Source organism: Phyllobates terribilis, unplaced genomic scaffold (genome assembly GCF_046119375.1).
Source record: "Phyllobates terribilis strain yellow unplaced genomic scaffold, ASM4611937v1 Scaffold_1__5_contigs__length_1240528914, whole genome shotgun sequence".
Lineage (NCBI taxonomy): Eukaryota > Metazoa > Chordata > Amphibia > Anura > Dendrobatidae > Phyllobates > Phyllobates terribilis.
The window spans coordinates 67,153,620-67,173,022 of NW_027362761.1; the positions used below are offsets into that span (position 1 = coordinate 67,153,620).

A 19,403-nucleotide genomic window follows, 5' to 3' on the forward strand; every position below is an offset into this window, starting at 1 on the left:
TGACATACACTGCCAATCACACATGCCCTTGCTTGTGTGAAAAAAAGCACTTCGCTCCGTGTGTGCGCTGCTGATAGGCTGACAGATTGCACCTCCCCACTGCAAATGCGGGAAAGAGAAAAAAAAATGGAGATCTTCATTGTTCCTGCAGAGATCCATCCCCTGCCCCTCCCCCCGCCCCGCTGTACACTCAAACTGCGTATTAACATTAATTTTCATCATTACTGAGAAAAAATCCAGTTATGATTTTGGTGCACGAACAGTTATCGAACATAACCTCGAACAGTTGAATTTTTCTCAAATTGTTCGTGTTCGCCGACCGGCTCGAACACCGCCCAAAACAGCTCGAATTTGAGATTGGCGAACAGTTCGAGTAGAACAACGCTCATCTCTAGTCTTTATCAAGGTTATTCTTTAATCAAAAGAAAAAAACAGTGAATAAATAGCATATAACATTGTTTCCATAACGTGTGGAGAATGAGAGATAAATTAAGGTGTACCAGCTAGCACACTCACATGATTTAAAAGAAAATAGGTATAGTAGAAAAAAGGTATAGTAGAAACAGAAAATCTGACACTAACATATGTATGTAAAAAATGACCTGTGAGGTCAGAGGGACTTACTGGTATATGATGTTTGTTCAAATGGACCAGAAAGGAATGAACCAGTGAAATACTAGAGGAAATATAAAGAAATTTTTGTTGTATGGCCACAATTTAATAACTAAGATATATATCCAGACCCAGTTGAATAAACTGCACATGCGATATATGAGAGACATACATGAGAGACATACCTTGTGGTCTAGGGAAGCGCCTTGCGGAGGGTCACGCCGGTATCTGAGGTGGTGTGTGGAATGACCGCGTGGTTGCTCGTTTTATACCCTTGTTTAGAGTGTCGTATGGACTGCCCAGCGCGCGATGCAGCCGGCATGTGCACCGCGTGAATCCGGTGGCGTGTGTGAGTGGCATTATTTGACTTCCGGGTTTGCGTGATTACCACTTCCGGCCAATGGAACGCACGATGAACCGCATAGGGATTCCTGCGCCTGCACACTGTAAATCAGCTTGTGTATCACGTATAAATCAGGTAAGAGGCGCTAAAGAGAAAGCCTGGGAAATAACTGAGTAGTACAGAAAGTATTTTAGAAAGTATTTTAGGGCATAATTGGAATAGGATAGTATCCCTTCTTGAGATATAGTAAAGAAAGGGGAAAATTTCGGCCCCATATTTCAGGTATGCGCCTGTAGAGGAAAAATAGAAAAGGAGAAAAATATATATTTAAGGTGAAGAATATATAAACAGTTAATACAATTGGGATGAACTGTCATAATATTGTACAAATAAGATTCCTCTGAAAAAGAGGGAATCCCTATCAGAGAGCCTAATTTTTAACAAAATTGTGTCTCATACTCTCTGTTTAGGCCACCAGGTGTTAGAGTCTGTAAAGTATGAATCCAATAGGATTCGCGTTCCTTTAATTTCAAGACACGATTACCCCCTCTCCTACTCAATGGGACATGGTCGATCACTTGAAACCTCAATTGTGAGACTGTATGAGACATTGCCGAAAAATGAGCCGGAATTGGCAACATCGTTCGGGAACATCTAATGGTAGACTTATGCTGGGAAATGCGGTCTCGGATATGCTGGGTGGTCTCCCCAACATATCCGAGACCGCACGAGCATTTAATGAGATATATGACATAACTGGAATCACATGAGAAATATCCTTTAATCGGGTATCTCTTCCCCGAACGGGGATGTGTGAAAGAATCACCCTTAGTGATGTTGGAGCATTGTGGGCATGATAGGCAAGGGAAAGTACCTCGGCGTGGAGTAGCCAAGGTACGTTGGATCGATTCAGTTTTTGTTGATCCAATATCAGCTTTGACTAGATGGTCGCGAATGTTACGAGTTCTTTTGTAACAACATAAAGGTATGGTTGAAAATTCAGAAATTGTAGGATACGATTGTCTCAACAAAGGCCAATGTTGTTGTATGCTTTTATAAATTGCTTTACTGAATGGGTGATACGTGTTTACAAAAGCTATTCGAGGAGTTTGAGCCTTGTTTGAAATATTTGTAGTCTGCTGTTGTAGAATCTCAGTCGGATAGCCTCTTTGTATAAATTTTGAATCCATTTCTGCATGTCTCACATTTTTTAATATATTGTTAGATACGATATGATCAACCCTACAATGCTGAGATTTGGGGAGGGATTTCTTCACATGTCGTGGATGACAGCTAGAATATAATAAAGGACTATTTCTGTCAGTTGGTTTTACATACAAATCACTCTCAAGTGTTCCCGTGTTAATGTGATGGTTGTGTCCAAAAAATGAATAGAGTATGGGTCACAGTGTTTAGTAAAGGTAAGGTTGGGGACTCTTGTATTAAGATAATCAAAGAAAAGAGTAAAGTCACTATCCGTACCAGTCCAAATTAAGAAGATGTCATCTATAAAGTGTTTCCAATATAGTACATAAATTTGATATAGATCATGAGTGTATACAAAGTTGTTCTCGAACTCAGCCATGTAAATATTGGCGTAGGGGGGTGCCACGTTCGAGCCCATGGCTGTCCCTCTCTTCTGTAAAAAGAATTGGTCCTCAAATAGAAAGTAATTTTTCTTAAGGATAAGGGTAAGTAAATCAATGCAGAATTCAGTCTGTTGTGTTGTAAGATTTGTATGGGTGGTCAAAAAATGAGTTGTGGCCAAAATCCCCTTTTCATGGTCTATGCTGGTATATAAACTATTAACGTCTATAGTGACCAATGTGCTATTAATGGGAATGGGACCTAATGCACTAAGAGTAGACAAAAAATGAGTGGCATCTTTCAAATATGAAGTAATTTGTGGCACATATGGGGTGAGATTTTTTTCTAAAACTATTGCAAGAGGAGATAGAATGGAATCAGTCGAGGCAACAATTGGTCTCACTGGTGGCGTCTGTAGATTCTTGTGTATCTTGGGTAATGTATAAAAAATGGGTAGGATGATCATTAACCAGGAATTCAGCCAATTTTGTATCAATGGTACCTGCCTATAGATGTTTCGCAATCAGTTTGTTAATAATGCTTGATATTTTAGAAGTAGGATTAACAGATAAAGGTAAATATGTATCTCTATCTGATAATTGTGTCTGAATCTCAGAGATGTAATAGGTACGGTCCATTACCACCACCGCACCCCCCCTTGTCAGCGGGTTTTATGATCAAATCTTTCCTATCTTTTAGGGATAACAGAGCTCTATTTTCCTCCACCGTCAAATTATTTCTATTATAGAGTTCACCCCTTTTGATTGCCTCTAAGGTCCCATTAATATTTCTCTGAACGAGATCTATGTAGGTTTCCACATGATGATATGATCTTGGGGGTTGAAAACGACTAGGGATATAAAGTTTAAGATCCTGTAAATGAAACATGTTATCCTTATTATCATTGGCATTAGCAGGAAAGTCCATACAATATTTATCTGATGAAAAGTGTACTTTCAATCTGAGAGTCCTATAGAAACGCAGAAGTTCTTGTTCCAAAACGAATGTATTCAAACTATATTAGAGACACATATCCATCTCAACAAACAGTCCTTCTGAGGACTAATCCATCTGCAGAGATATCAGGCAAGCAGTGTATATAGGCAGGCAGCCGGGTATATAGCAGACTACAGTGCACATAGGACAAGAGGCTCCATTCCAGTTTTGTCTGCTGCTGCTGCTGCTGTTAGATATTTCTAGAAATAGGCCCAGGTCTCAGGGGCCAGGAATAAATTTTTTTTGGATCTTAATCCTCATTATTTGCTTAAAAAGCATTCCAGATAACACAGTTTTCCTGCGCCATTTGCTTGTTGGCACTGTAGAATACAGGCAGGTCCTTTCCATATTACAGCTCTAAAAATCCAGCTATTTAAAACCGTGTTTTCTCCGTCACATGAATCACATGTACGTTTTCAGAAAATACTGCCATTTCTGGCCTCCATTAAAAATTTGTTTCAGTGTGTCAGTGAGGCAATTGACACCAGATTGCTGTTCAAAATAGTTACCTACAGGCCAGGTATTTAAAACTGTGTTTTTTCCGTCACACGGATCACATATACGTTTTCAGAAAATACTGCCATTTCTGGCCTCTATTAAAAAGTTGTTTCAGTGTGTCAGTGAAGCAATTGACACCAGTTTGCTGTTCAAAATAGTTACCTACAGGCCAGGTATTTAAAACTGTGGTTTGTCCGTCACACGGATCACATATAAGTTCGCTCCAAATTCAGTCATTTGTTGTGAGCGTGGAAGATATTGTCCTCCATTTAAAATGGGCAAGGCACGTGGCAAGGGACGGGGAACTGGACTAATGGTGATGGTGCATGCAGAGGCTGAGGCCGTGGGCAAGCTGAAATTGTGCCACAACAAACACCCACATCTTCTCGCTCGACCTTCCTGTCCCAATTAATAGGGGACCGCAGAACACCACTATTGAACACAGAGCAGTGTGAAAAGGTTATTGGTTGGATAGCAGATGCTTCCAGTCACTTAGCCACCACCACCACCATCTTGTCTTCCACACAGTCAAGTCTCAGTAGCTGTGAGTCTTGACCGCATATTCCTCACCCTGAACCTCCTTCATCCCACCATGCCGAGTGCCCAGAGACAACTGATCCCACACTTGGACACTCCAAAGAACTGTTCACTTTTCCATTTATAGATTCAGGCCTCTCGCCTGGTCCATTTGAAGCGGGGCAAGAGGAGATCGCATGTAGCCATACCCAAATATTTGAGCAGCCACGGTCACACGAAGGTGACAGTGGAAAAGTGTCACAAGAGGTGGACGATGATGAGACACAATTGCCAGAAAGTCAGGAGGAGGACCAGAGTGCGGAAGTGGAAAGCGAGGTGGTGGATGCTATAGTAACTGACCCAAAATGGCAGGAGGACATGCAGAGCGAGGAGAGCAGCACACAGGGGGAGGGAGGCAGAGCACCACAACAGGCAGGAAGAAGCAGTGTGGTGGCCGCAGAAAGAAGGCAGGCAACCGTTCCCCGTAACACCAACACGAAGGAAGTTGCCAGTACAACTGTTAGGTCTTGCCTAGTCTGGTTGTTTTTTAAAGACTTTGTCGATAACCCCAAAAAGGCCATTTGCACCACCTGCCAGGCCAGCATCAGCAGTAGCGCCAAACGATCAACCTGACCACCACTAGCATGATCAGGCACATGGCAGCAAAGCACCCGACTTTGTGGGCCAAACCCCAGGGTCCAGGAACAGTGTCTGTGGGTGGCACCATTGCTTCTTCCACTGTTGTGCATGCAAGCCAATCCCCTGTCCATGGTGCATGCGAAGATGCCTCCTGCCCTGTACCTGCCATTGCACACTCTCAAGTAGCAGCATCAGGAGGCATGTCCACGTCCTGTCCCAGCGCAGCATTCAGTTGTCCATACCCCAGTCCTTGGAACGCAAGCGCAAATACGCAGCCAACGCCCCACAGGCCACACTACTAAATTCCCACATTTCACGACTGCTTGCGCTCGAAATGTTGCCTTTTAGGCTCGTGGAGATGGAAGCATTCCGCAACCTGATGGCGGCGGCCGTCCCTGAGTACTCGGTCCCCAACCGCCACTATTTCTCCCGGTGTGCCAACCCCGCATTGCACAAGCACATGTCCCAAAACTTTAGCCGTGCCCTCAACAACGCAGTTACCTGGAAAGTCCACCTAACCATGGACACGTGGACAAGTGCTTGTGGGCAGGGACGGTACATCTCGCTGACGGCACACTGGGTTAACATAGTGGAAGCCGGGACCCAGTCGGGCCTTGGGACGGAACACGTCCTCCCGACGCCAAGGATTGCGGGCCCTAGGTCAATCAGGGTTGCCTCCACAGTCTACAGCTCCTGCACCTCCTCCTCCTCAGCCTCCTCCTCCTCTTCAGCCTCCATCTCCGAAATGACCACATCAGTCACAAGCTGGAAGCACTGCAGCACTGCCTCGGCCAAGCGGCAACAGGCTGTGCTGAATTTTCCCAAATTTTGGCAGCCCTTGCAGTTACCACATGGGCATTACCACTATAGGAGATCTGCTCCTTTATAATGGGAACATTTTTTTTACTGAGACCCTCCTCTAGGTCTCTTCAAGGGGGTATTTGGTTGCATCCAAATTTTTGGCAGCCCTTGCAGTCACTGCATACACAATAACAGTATAGGAGACCCACTTGTTAATAATGGGAACAACAAAGCATAGCCGGCTGATGGCTCTCTAATAATAGCGAGGGCCGACTGCTGGCCTTTAAAGAATAGTAGGGCCGTCTGATGGCCTTATAAAAATAGGCTTTATGACTTTCAGAGTCCCTCCATCATAAATGAAACAGCATGTGTCTGATGATGTGTCACACACCACTTTGCCAGATAAGGTTGTAAAATGTTAAAATTACATTTCCCAGTGAATGCATTTGTCTTAAAAAATAACGTAAAAAAACCTCAAAATAATAGGATCTTTCTTTAGTATAAAAAACAGAGTCGCCAATGTAACCTCAATGTAATCACATTGTTCAGCTCCTGCACCTCCTCCTCCATCTCCGAAATGACCACATCAGTCACAAGCTGAAAGCACTGCAGTACTGCCTTGGCCAAGGGGCAATAGGCTGTGCTGAAGATAACATGTTTAATGCTTAGGTGACAAACCGCCCAGCGCTGCAGAGATGTTGAAAGCTGTAACACAGCAGCCTGATCTGTGGCTCTCACCGCTGAGCATACAGCCAGACATGGTCATGTGTGACAATGGGCAGAACCTGGTGACGGAGAAATGACAGCCGGAGTAGATACGGTTTCCCTATATGCCATTCCTTTCACCGAGCTAAATAATATGGCTGTGGTGAAATACAACTCCCACTGAGAAGCTGTTTCAGATTGAAAAACATTGTGCCCACCAGAGGATTTGATTCTGAGGGCTCACCTTTCTCCCCCACTCAAGAGCCCCATAGCAGCTGCAAAGTTAGCGCTATCATGAACTCTCCTGAGGTGGAAGCCATGGCACACCAGAGGATTCTCTGGCGGAACTGTCTAACCCTGCCGAGAAGCAGTCCTGGCTAAAAAAGTGTGTGGGAAAGTTCCCGGACATTCTATGGCTACTTTTTTACTGTGGAGGAAACACACGCAAACACAGGGAGAGCATACAAAGTCCTTGCAGATGTTGTCCTTGCTGGGATTTGAATACAAGATCCCAGAGCTGCAAGGCTTCAGTGCTAACCATTGATCCAATGTGCTGCTGTTCACCCTCTAATATCTAACAGGCTGGAGAAACTTGCACCTACTGCCACTCTATCTTCAGCTCCTTTGTGAGAAACTAATGTATTTGGGCAGCCACTCAGTCTACCAAATAAAATTCCTGAGAAAGAAATTGGGGATGGCTTCGCTACTGTTACTCGGGGCAGTGCCGATACCATGGCGTTGTTCCATAGTTTACTGGAAATATTCCAGGCTGGTAGGAGGCAAGAAAATTCCCAGAGAAAAGTACCAGCTGTAATGTTCAGGGACCCGCGCTTGTAGAAGGCGTAGACAACACCGGGAGAAATAGTGACGCCTGGGGACCGAGTATGAACACGAGGCATGAAGCATGAGGTTGTGAAAAGCTTCCGCCTCCATGAGCCTAAAAGGCCACATTTCAAGTGCAAGCAGCTGCCCAGAAATCTGGCAGTTTAGTATTGCGGCCTGTTTGGCTGGCTGCATACTTGCGCTTGCATTCCAAGTAACAGAAAACTAAGCATATGGTGGTCTCTATTATCATCATGGCCTCACCTCGGCAATATGAACTCTCCTGAAGGAGAAGCCAGGGCCCACGGGAGGAGTCTCCGGTTTTCTGGTTGGTCCGTCCATCCCTGCCAAGAAGCAGCCCTGGCTAAGAAAAGTGTGGGGGAAGGTTCCCGGACACTCTATGGCTGCTTTTTTAATGTGGATCGGATGTGCTTATGCATGTTATTTCTCAAACCGCATTGCAGATCAGGCCATTGCCCAACTCTGTAGTCATGAAATTAAATGCGCAAAGAAAGATGCTTGTGTGTCAAAGCACCACCGACAAGTGCGAGTTGATGTTGGCTACCATTGCTTCTGCAACAAGCTGCATAAGAGGACTTCCTGGGAGAAATGACACCCAGAGTAGATATACGGTTTCTCTCTATGCAAGTCCTTTCACCGAGCTAAATACAACTCAGCAAAAAAAGCTGTGGACTGGCTCCGTACCGTCCCTGGCCACATTCACCTGTCCACGTGTTTGTGGTTAGGCGGTCTTTCCCAGTGAGTGCACTGGGGAGGGCATGGGTAATGTTGTGGGACCCGTGCTTGTGGAAGGCGGAGACGATACTGGGAAAAATAGTGGCGGCTGGGGACCAAGTATGGATACTCGGTCGCCACAGCCATAAGATTGTGGACAGCTTCCGCCTCCACGAGCCTAAAAGGCCACATTTCAAGCGCAAGCAGCTGTCAAAAATTTGGCAGTATAGTATTGCAGCCTGTGGGTGGGTGGCTGGCTGCATACTTGCGCTTGCATTCCAAGGAATGGGGTAGGGACAACTGAACGCTGCACTGGGACAAGAACATGGATGGTGATTAGTGTTGAGCGATACCTTCCGATATCAGGAAATATCGTATCGGATTGGATCGGACCGATACCCAAAAAGTATCGGATATCGCCGATTCCGATACCGGAAACCAATGCAAGTCAATGGGACACAAATATCGGAATGAAAATAAACCCTTTCTTTCCTTGTAGGTTAATTCTACATGAAGTAAAACAACTAAGAATAATGTAGAATGTATTACATGAAAAGCCGGCAATTCATCAGCGGCATACACCGGTACCCGACAATTTAGAACAGAAAGAATAGAGCTTCACACATAGATTAGATAGATAGAAACATGTCAGTCACATATATATGAAGTACAGTGACAGTGTTGCTTACTGTACTTGTCATTTAGTGTAAAGGATTTATTTAAAAAAAATAATTGTGTTTTCATGCACTGTCTCTTTAAAAAAGCCGGCCAGCAATTCAGCAGCGGTACCCGACAATTTATAACAGACAGAATAGAGCATCACACATAGATTAGATAGATAGAAACATGTCAGTCACATATATATGAAGTACAGTGACAGTGTTGCTTACTGTACTTGTCATTTAGTGTTAAAATAAAGGATTTATTTAAAAAAAAATTGGCGTGGGGTTCCCCTTAATTTTAGTCTCTAGCGGAGGTTAAGCAGACGGCTGGGGCAGATGTTTGAAGCCTGGGAAGGGGGTAATACCCACGGAGCTTCCCAGACTACTAATATCAGCCCCCAGCTGAATACCTAGCCTTTACTAGATATTAAAATGGGGGACCCCCTCAAAAAAATGACGTGGGGCCCCCCCTAATTTAATAGCTAGCAAAGGCTAGGCAGACAGCTGGGGGCTGACATTAATAGCCCAGGAAGGGTGCCATGAATATTGGCCCCCTCCCAGGCTAGAAACACCAGCCGTCAGCCGCCCCAGAAATGGCGCATCCATAGGATGCGCCAATTCTGGCACTTAGCCTCGCTCTTCCCACTCCCCTGTAGCGGTGGCAGTGAGGTAATAGGGCTGGGGTTGATGTCAGCTTATAATGCCAGCTGACATCAAGCCCAGGTTAGTAATGGAGAGGCGTCTATAAGACACCCCCATTACTAACCCCATAGTCAAAGTTAAAAAAAACCCACAAACACCCAGAATAAAATCCTTTAATTGAAATAAACACACAATTCTTTATTGTTCTAAATTAAACTCTACTTACCATCACACCCATTCCAGCTGAAGCCAACGATCTCCTGCAATAAAAGAAAAATAATAAAGCAACCTCATCCTTACCTTTCCATGGTTCCCAGGACAGCTTCAGCTCTGCTACATCGAGATGATAGGCTGGACCGCAGCAGAAAGCTGCCATCCAGCCTGTCATCCCGCAGACACTGAGAAGCGCAGGCATGCTTGCGCTCCTCAGTGTCTCTCTGTGACGGCATCCAGATGAGCCGAGTTCATGTCCAATGAACTCAGCTCACCTCATGCACGTCACTGACAGCGTGGGAGAATTCTCCTGCACTCAGCGCTTCAGCGTGAGAATTTTCCCACGCTGTCAGTGACGTGCATGAGGTGAGCTGAGTTCATTGGACATGACCTCACCTCATTCACGTCACTGACAGCGTGGGAAAATTCTCACGCTGAAGCGCTGAGTGCAGGAGAATTTTCCCACGCTGTCAGTGACGTGCATGAGGTGAGCCGAGTTCATTGGACATGACCTCGGCTCATCTTTATGCCGTCACAGAGAGACACTGAGGAGCGCAAGCATGCCTGCGCTTCTCAGTGTCTGCGGGATGACAGGCTGGATGGCAGCGTTCTGCTGCGGTCCAGCCTGTCATCTCGATGTAGCAGAGTTGAAGCTGTCGTGGGAACCATGGAAAGGTAAGGATGAGGTTGCTTTATTATTTTACTTTTATTGCAGGAGATCGTTGGCTTCTGCTGGAATGGGCGTGATGGTAAGTAGAGTTTAATTTAGAACAATAAAGAATTGTGTGTTTATTTCAATTAAAGGACTTTTTTCTGGGTGTTGTGTTTTTTTTAAATACTTTACTAGAAATTCATGGCGGTCATGTCTAATATTGGCGTGACCCCATGAATTTCGGGCTTAGGGCCAGCTGATAATGCCAAGCTGGCCTTAACCCCTTTATTACCCAGTGACCCACCGCACCAGGGCCCTGGATGAGTTGGGTACAGCGCCAGAAGATGGCGCTTCTATGAACGCGCCATTTTCCGGGGTGGCTGCGGACTGCAATTTGCAGCGGGTGGGGCCCAGAAAGCTTGGGCCTCCCTGCGCTGCGGATTCCAGCCCCCATCTGCCTAGTTGTACCTGGCTGGACACAAAAATAGGGCGAAGCCCCACGTATTTTTTTTTTAATTATTTCATGAAATTCATTAAATAATTAAGAAAAAAAGGGCTTCCCTATATTGTTGTGTCCAACCAGGTACAAATAGGCAGCTGGTGGTTGGGGGCAGCCCGTTCCTGCCTGCTGTACCTGGCTGGACACAAATATAGTGCGAAGCCCCACGTCAATTTTTTTTAAATTATTTCATGAAATAATTTTTTTAAAAAAAGGGCTTCCCTATATTGTTGTGTCCGGCCAGGTACAAATAGGCAGCTGGTGGTTGGGCGCAGCCCGTTCCTTCCTGCTGTACCTGGCTGGACACAAATATAGGGCGAAGCCCCACATCAATTTTTTTTAAATTATTTCATGAATTTCCTGAAATAATTAAAAAAAAATTGACGTGGGGCTTCGCACTATATTTGTATCCAGCCAGGTACAGCAGGCAGGAACGGGCTGCGCCCAACCACCAGCTGCCTATTTGTACCTGGCCGGACACAACAATATAGGGAAGCCCTTTTTTTCTTTATTATTTCATGAATTTCATGAAATAATTAAAAAAAAAAATACGTGGGGCTTCTCCCTATTTGTGTGTCCAGCCAGGTACAACTAGGCAGCTGGGGGCTGGAATCTGCAGCTCAGGGAGGCCCAAGCTTTCTGCCCCCCCCCCCCGGTGCAAATTGCAGTCCACAGCCACCCCGGAAAATGGCGCGTTCATAGAAGCTGGATGCTGTACCTGGCTGGCATACAAAAATATGGCAAAGCCCACGTCAAAATTTTTGGGAAAAATTAATTAAAAAATAAATAATAATTTAGGGACTGCATCTTTATTAACTACTCAAATGTCATTTAGTGTTAAAATAAAGGATTTATTTAAAAAAAAATTGGCGTGGGATCCCCCATAATTTTAGGCTCTAGCGGAGGTTAAGCAGACGGCTGGGGCAGATGTTTGAAGCCTGGGAAGTGGGTAATACCCACGGAGCTTCCCAGACTACTAATATCAGCCCCCAGCTGAATAACTAACCTTTAATAGCTATTAAAATGGGGGACCCCCCCCAAAAAATGACGTGGGGTACCCCCTATTTAATAGCTAGCAAAGGCTAGGCGGACAGCTGGGGGCTGATATTAATAGCCCAGGAAGGGTGCCATGAATATTGGCCCCCTCCCAGGCTAGAAACACCAGTCGTCAGCCGCCCCAGAAATGGCGCATCCATAGGATGCGCCAACTCTGGCACTTAGCCTCGCTCTTCCACGCTGCCCTGGTGCGGTGGCAGGGGGTAATAGCGGTGGGGTTCATGTCAGCGCCAGCTGCCATGAAGCCCTGGTTAGTAATGATGGGCATCTATAAGACACCCCCATTACTAACCTACAAAGTGTTAAAAAGAAAAAACACACTACACCCAGAAAAAAATAATTTATTTGAAATAAAACACACAATTTTATTTAATTCTTAGTTTACTAAAAAAAAATAGTTACCTGTCCACGTTCCTGCGCTGATCTACCATGCACAGCTGTCACATCTGGAGATGGTGACAGCTGTGCACGGCTGCTGTAAGCTCACGCTGCCGGGAACACGTCCGCTCCCGGCAGCAGGAGCCACTGACTGAGGTCACCGGAGTGCATTCAGGCAGCGCAGCTCCGGAGACCTCCTTTACGGCACTGCTGTACCGTGGGAATTTCTCACGATACAGCAGGGCCGTAAAGGAGCTAACCGGAGCAGCGCTGCCTGAACTCCGACGAACCCACTTATACAATGACGGGGCTGCTTTACGGACCCGTCATTCTAGCGGCGGCAGCGGTTCAGAGCGGTCACATTCTATGTGGCTGCTCTAAACTGGAGATCATCGTGGGACACTCGTGGACTACTACGGAGGGGTAAGGATAAGGTTGTGGTTTATTATTTTATATTTTATTACAGGAGATCGATGGCTTCGGGGAATTAGGTGTCTAGGTGAGTATAGGTGTAGTTTTTTATTTTTTACTTTATTTTAGGTGCCGATCGGCGGGGACAGGTAATGTATAAACTAATTTATTTTAGGTAACCACTGGCCACCAATGACATGTATTTAAAATTTATTGGGGAAACAGTATGGCAATTTAAATAGCAGGATCAGGCTGATGGGAACTACTGCTCCCATCGAGCTGATCCTGCTGGCACGAGTGGACGGGGGACAGACATAGGCCGATGGGAGTAGTAGTGTCACATCGGCCTATGTCTGCCTGCACGCACACACCCGCAGACATCGCACAGACACCGCACACACTCGCAGACATCGCACAGACACCCCGCACACACTCGCAGACACCGCGCACAGACACCCACACACACCAATCATGACGGGCTGATCGTCTGGGAGGTGAGGCTGACCTGTGCGGCCGTGGGAAAATTCATGTGAGTTCATGCAATGCAGTCAAGCATGAACTCACGTGAGCCCTCTGAGGGCACCGCGGCGACTTCAAATGAACAGCTGATCAGCATCACCTGATACCTCAGCTGTTCATTTGAAATAACCGACGGGAAAGCGCAGCACAGAACGGGAAAGCCGGCGGTGAAGTCTTTTCACTGTCGGCTTCCCCGCCCGGGTCCTTCGCTCCCTGCTCCTTGGTGCTGCGCTCCCCGCCCGGTCCTAACTTACGATCGGGATGGGAGGTGGCGAGGGGAGCGGAGGATCGGGGTGGTAGGCTGCGGGGAAGCAGTATGGGGCTGTGTGATTGTTTAAAAGCCGGCGGCTTTTTACCGCCCGCCGGCTTTTAAACGATCAGGAGAATTCTCCCACGCAGGGATGGCATTCTGATGACAGGCTGGATCTCAGCTGAGCGCTGCCATCCAGCTTGTCATCCTTCAGAGACACTGCAGAGCGCAGCCATTATGGGAACTTCTGATTCCGGTATTCGATATTGTAAAAGTATCGGAATTAAGTATCGGAATTCCGATACAGCGAATATCGGCCAATACCCGATATTTCAGTATCGGAATGCTCAACACTAATGCATGTACTGATAACACAATCGAGGCATTAGGAGTAATTGGATTAGGCTTAATGGGATTAGATGATGCTGACACCTAACCCTGGATTTACGAGTAATAATAACGAGGTGTCAGCCAGACACTAAGAATAAAACACTTTATTTGAAATAAAACAGACACATTTTTAATCATTTAAATTAACCAATATACTCACCCCAGGTCTGACGGTAATCCAAGGGTTAAAGCAATGTCCCACGTTTCTTTATTTTAAATATCTTTATTTAGCTCCAAAAGCATTCATTGCTGTACAAAAATGCATCAAAAATCGCATAAAAAAACTCCATCAAAAACGCACCAAAATCGCGTCAAAACGCGAGTTTTTGCTGCAGCATTTTTGCTGCCAAGAGATGCATAAACCTTGCAGAAATTTCTGCAATCAAATACTAAATGTGCGCACATAGCCTAATGGGAGCATGTCACCACTTCTGCATTTATCACCCACTCCTAGTTTTGGCTTACAAATACGGAGGTAAAAAACTCACCAAATACTCAACGTGTGCACATGGCCTAAAGTAACAGTATCAGGCTTGTAAGGACACGTCCTGCAATCCTTTCTGTTTATCTGGAACTGCAGGCTGATCATTCTGGAGAGTTGGCAATGGACAGTAAATTGCAAAGAAAGCAGACCCCTAGGCCCGATTCAACATTTGTGCTTTTCGTTAAGACACTTCCTCACTGTCCTGAGTTATTTGTTACCGTTTTGGTGCCAAATTAATCAAAATGGCGCAAAGGCAATAATGAATCAGTGGGCATAGCTTTAGAGCAATTTTTCACTCAAAAAACATTCTTGGTTATGAAAGTACCGTATATTACATTTTTGATAGGGTCTACATTTGCCATATAGTAAGCATAAATTTGCAATAACCATTTAACACTATGTCGAAATTTCAAAGTGGATTAGGCCACAAATGATGTTACATGTTGTTTCTGCACAAACTTGGCTGCAGATTTCACCCTTCTGTATAATGATGCATTGCATAAGATTACATCCACTGTAAAAATCTGCACAAATATGAAGATTTGAATGTCCGCACCATGCTCTGATGTTCATACAGATTTTTTTCTATTAGATGTAAATGGGTTTTGAAAACCCTATTAGCACGTATTGTATCTAACCCCTTCACGACATTTGACGTACATGTAAGTCAAGTTGTGTCCCTGCCTTTGATGTGGGCTTGTCCGCCGAGCCTTCTACTTTCCCGGTACATTATGGCTGATTTAATCAGCCATCAAGGGCCTCTAACAGGTCGCAGCTGTTAACAAGTTAAATGCTGCTGTCCATCTCTGACAGCGCCATTTAACACGGGCTGGCAGTGGGGCATCATTCTACTTGCCCATCGGCGCGCCTGTGACATGATCGTGGGGCGGTGATGATGCTGTTGACCCCCGCGCCTGTCATTACGATCTTCCTGTGAAAGTCAGCCTATGGGCTTGCTCTCACTTGCAATTATATTGGACAAATGCAATCCGATAAAAAATGAAAAAAAATCGCAGCATGCTGCAATTGCACGTTGGATTCGGATCGCACACACCCATACCAGTCTATGGATGCGTGTTAAACATCGAACTGCACTCGGATATCACCCGAGTGCAGTGCGATTCCCACCGATGCCAGCAACAGATGAGATGGAGAAATTACTTTCTCTGTCCCCTCCGCAGCTGTGCTGCGATCCGCTCTGTGCGAGAGGATGGGAGCACGGAGAACTGACATTCGGCTCCAAGGAGGATTCTGAACTGACTCTGATCGGAGTCTGATCAAAATAATTGGTCGGTTTTAGTCATATGTGAGATAATTTGATGTCTGAATATGACCTTACGATAAATGAGTTTTTTACTGGCTACTATGTTAATTAGTCCTTGCATATACAGTTCCTACAAATTTTTTACATTTTAACCATTATAAAAGTGTGTTCATGCATAATTTTCTTGAGAAGTGAAGCAGCTGGCTTGGTTGTGCAATACTTAAGGTTACTACTTTTGTGTAATTGCATTGAATATACTAAGCATTTCCCACTATGTCAACATTTTGGTAGCACAATCCTGGGTTTACTTGAAACCTTCTAATTTGTGAACGTTTAAATATAAATTAATTTTTCTTTATTTCTGTTTATAGAAATTGATGAATGTGACGTTCCTAAAACTTGTGGTATTAACGCTCTGTGTCGGAATATCCCGGGTAGTTTTGAATGCTTCTGTAAAGAAGGCTACAGGCCGCAAAATGGCAAAAACACTTTTCAAAGTAAAGATATCAAATTTATTTGTCAAGGTAAGAAAGGAGGGAATAAAACTACTTTAAATGAATAGTTTTATATAGGTGTATTATTATTGAGGATTTTGTTGATCATATTTATAATAGTAATAATAATAATAATTAATAATGATATTCTAAATCTTTTATATGAAAAAGTAATTATGTAATATTCTAAAAGTTAGCTTCCAATATAAAAATTCCGGTTACAATAATTTATCCAGCAATGTAAACTATATGACCCTTAGTCTGGGTCACACTCAACTATTTCAGTATGCTTTGAAGACCTGAATGGAGAAAATGCAGCCACCTCTGTATTTAATCTTTGGCCGGTTGCAGCCACATTGCATGATGACCTACAGATCTCAAAAAGTGGAGAATTTAGAGGCTAGTTCACATGTGCCGTACATTCATGACATATTCTATAGATATGGGAATACCCAATTAATGATCACAACAATAATTGGCAATGTCTATGGTACTATAAATGATCAATTCTGAACAGTTAAAGTCTTAGACAGCGTTTGTGCTATCACTTTTTCCTCTGTAGTCACACATAGTGTAAAATGGCCACCGGACATGTCCTTGAGGGGAGATATGCATCGCTGAGGTTGGCAACTTCAGTGATGTAAAACCAGAAAAGCATACTCCAGCACAAGTAGTGCTGAGTGGGTTAATTAGAAGTATCAGGGCTGTTTTTTTCGAGCAGTCATAAGAGATGGGGGGATTGGCTGCTTACATATCCCCACCCTCAGGGCTTGTGTATAAAATGGAGACCAAGTGTCTCATTCAGTGTCTGTGACTGGAGGTGTGGAGACCTCCAGAGTGTTTGTGCCAAAAAGACACTGACCGTGACCGTGAGCGGGTGAACCCGCCATATTGTATTGGACTGTTTACTTTCTCTTTTTGTTACACTGTGCTAGACAAGGCTTTCTTTTGTTTACTTCTGGAAGTGCGGTTTATGCAGCATAATAAACCTGACTTGGACATTTTAAAGAGACAGTGTCCCGTGCCTACCTCTAACGCGGCTGAGTACCGAACCCTACAATAGCAATCACTATTCGCAATTAATCAAAAGTTTTCAGCCAGAAAATTAGTGTAAAACGCTTCGAAAAGTTGCAAAATTTCTGCGCAACATGGAATTGCACAAAAATCTTGCGACTTTTGGTGCATTCATGGGACTTTATGGTGGAGTAGGACAGGATTGGTCATGTCCAGTTTTCAAATTCAGTTATGACTTTTTTTAAGCCAGAAATGCTACTTCAGTCACTGACTGGAGTATCATTTTTGGGACCTGCAAATGGAGGAGCACAACACTAAGAAGATGCACCAAATTCATTAAATACTATGTGCGTGTTAATGAATTCGACACATCATACTCCCGCAAGCCCTTAGTTTAGGGCAGAGACAGACTGCCGTAAAACTCGTGGGAGGATCGCCTCATAAACCTCGTACTGGCTCTCTGCCCTTCTGAACTGAGCTTGACAGCTGCATAGAAATACATCACACTGTCATGCTTAAGTCAGGAGAGGTGCCTGCCAGTCCATGCAATGTGATGAGATCATCGCAAGAGTTATACGGCAGTCTGTCTCTGCCCTAAGACTTAGTAAAAACTAGGAGCAAAAAAAAGCACAATTAGGATCTTATCTGGGAATAATACTGTAATTATGTAAATAAATGCGGATCCACGGGTTTTCCGACCAGGAAAGAGAAAGAAAAAAAAAGGGAGCCAAATGTGGTTTATCCACACTGCTGGTAGGCAATGAAGATCCAAATGGAAGTATAATAAATAGTGATGGGCGAGCACTAAAATGCTCGGGTGCTCGATGCTCGGGTCGAGCAAATTGGAATGCTCGGGTGCTCAACCCGAGCAACGAGCCCAATGTAAGTCTATGGGAAACTCGAGTATTTTTCAGGCGGCTCCCCCTGGCAGTCTGCAAAGGGCCTAAAAATTACCCAAATCGATGGGAACAGTGCTCAAATGACATGGGAACAGCATAGGGAAGACCCCTGGAAGCATTTCTGACTCCCAGGTCACTGCTGTCAACAACGTTGTCAGAGGTATTACACCACTTTTACGGACTCACAATAAAACATACAAAAACAAAACCAAAATGGATTTTCCTGTGAAATATGTTAAGGAACATCCTTTCCAGGGTAATGACTTGTATATAAGGCAAAATAAATAACCAAAAACAAAAATACTCCTCCACACCTTGGACTATGTTCACACGTAGCGTTTTTGATGCGTTTTTGCACTTTTGCATTGCTTTCAACCAAGACAAATGCATTCACTAGGAAATGTCATTAACATTTTACAACCTTATCTGGCCATGTGGTGTGTGACACATCATCAGACACATGCATACAGTGCTGAAAAGACATGGGGACAGCATGGGGAAGACCCTTGGAAGCATCTCTGACTCCCAGGTCACTGCTTAAAAGTGTGCCCATCATAAGTGATCCTTGGAGCATGCGAAGATGCCTCCCGCCATGCACCTGTCATTGCAGACTTGCAACAATCACTGTCCACGTCCTTGTCCCAGTGCAGCATTCAGTTGTCCCTACCCCATTCCTTGGACTGCAAGCGCAAGTATGCAGCCAGCCACCTACCCACCCACAGGCTGCAATACTATACTGGCAAATTTTTGACAGCTGCTTGCACTTGAAATGTGGCCTTTTAGGCTCGTGGAGTTGGAAGCTGAACACAACCTTTTGGCGGCGGCTACCTGGTGTCCATATGACTCGCCCCCTGGGCCGTGGGGCACTCGGATCCGGGCAGTAGGGGAACGATGGGAGTAGTAGTGGCAACCCGGTTCCGTGGCTCAGGGTGGTCAGGCCAGTGGTAGTCCGTTATGTGCTGTTGATTATGTCCGACTACGCCACCCGTGGATTTGCGGTCATTAGGAACTGCCGCTGCAAGGCAGACCGCTGGGGCTGATGATGTATGCAGCTGGGATGGTGTGACTCCCCACGGGAAGAGTGCGGCCCCAGGGCAGTGTAGTGGATGGTGGGAGTGATGGTGGTGAGAGTCCCAGTGCTGATAGTGCTGGAGGAGCAAGGAGCACACAGACGACAGGTTGCAGTCCAGGGTCTTTACTAGAACAGGTAAACTGACCCACAAACAGTTCCGGCTAGGAGGGGACCTGGATGTCTGAGAGCAATGGGGAAATTGGCCCTGGTCAGGGTGAGGGTGTAGGCCTACCGTGCTTTCTGCGCTCCT

General features: G+C 45.1%; 1 protein-coding gene across 1 annotated transcript in view; it reads left to right on the forward strand.

The window, feature by feature from the left end:
* The window catches only part of SUSD1 (sushi domain containing 1), a 644,959-nt gene that overhangs the window by 165,706 nt on the left and 459,850 nt on the right, over window positions 1-19,403 (forward strand). Inside the window, exon 6 of the mRNA XM_073663765.1 lies at window positions 16,046-16,198. Within this exon, the coding sequence (XP_073519866.1) occupies window positions 16,046-16,198 (153 nt within the window). The remainder of the gene's footprint in view (window positions 1-16,045; window positions 16,199-19,403) is intronic.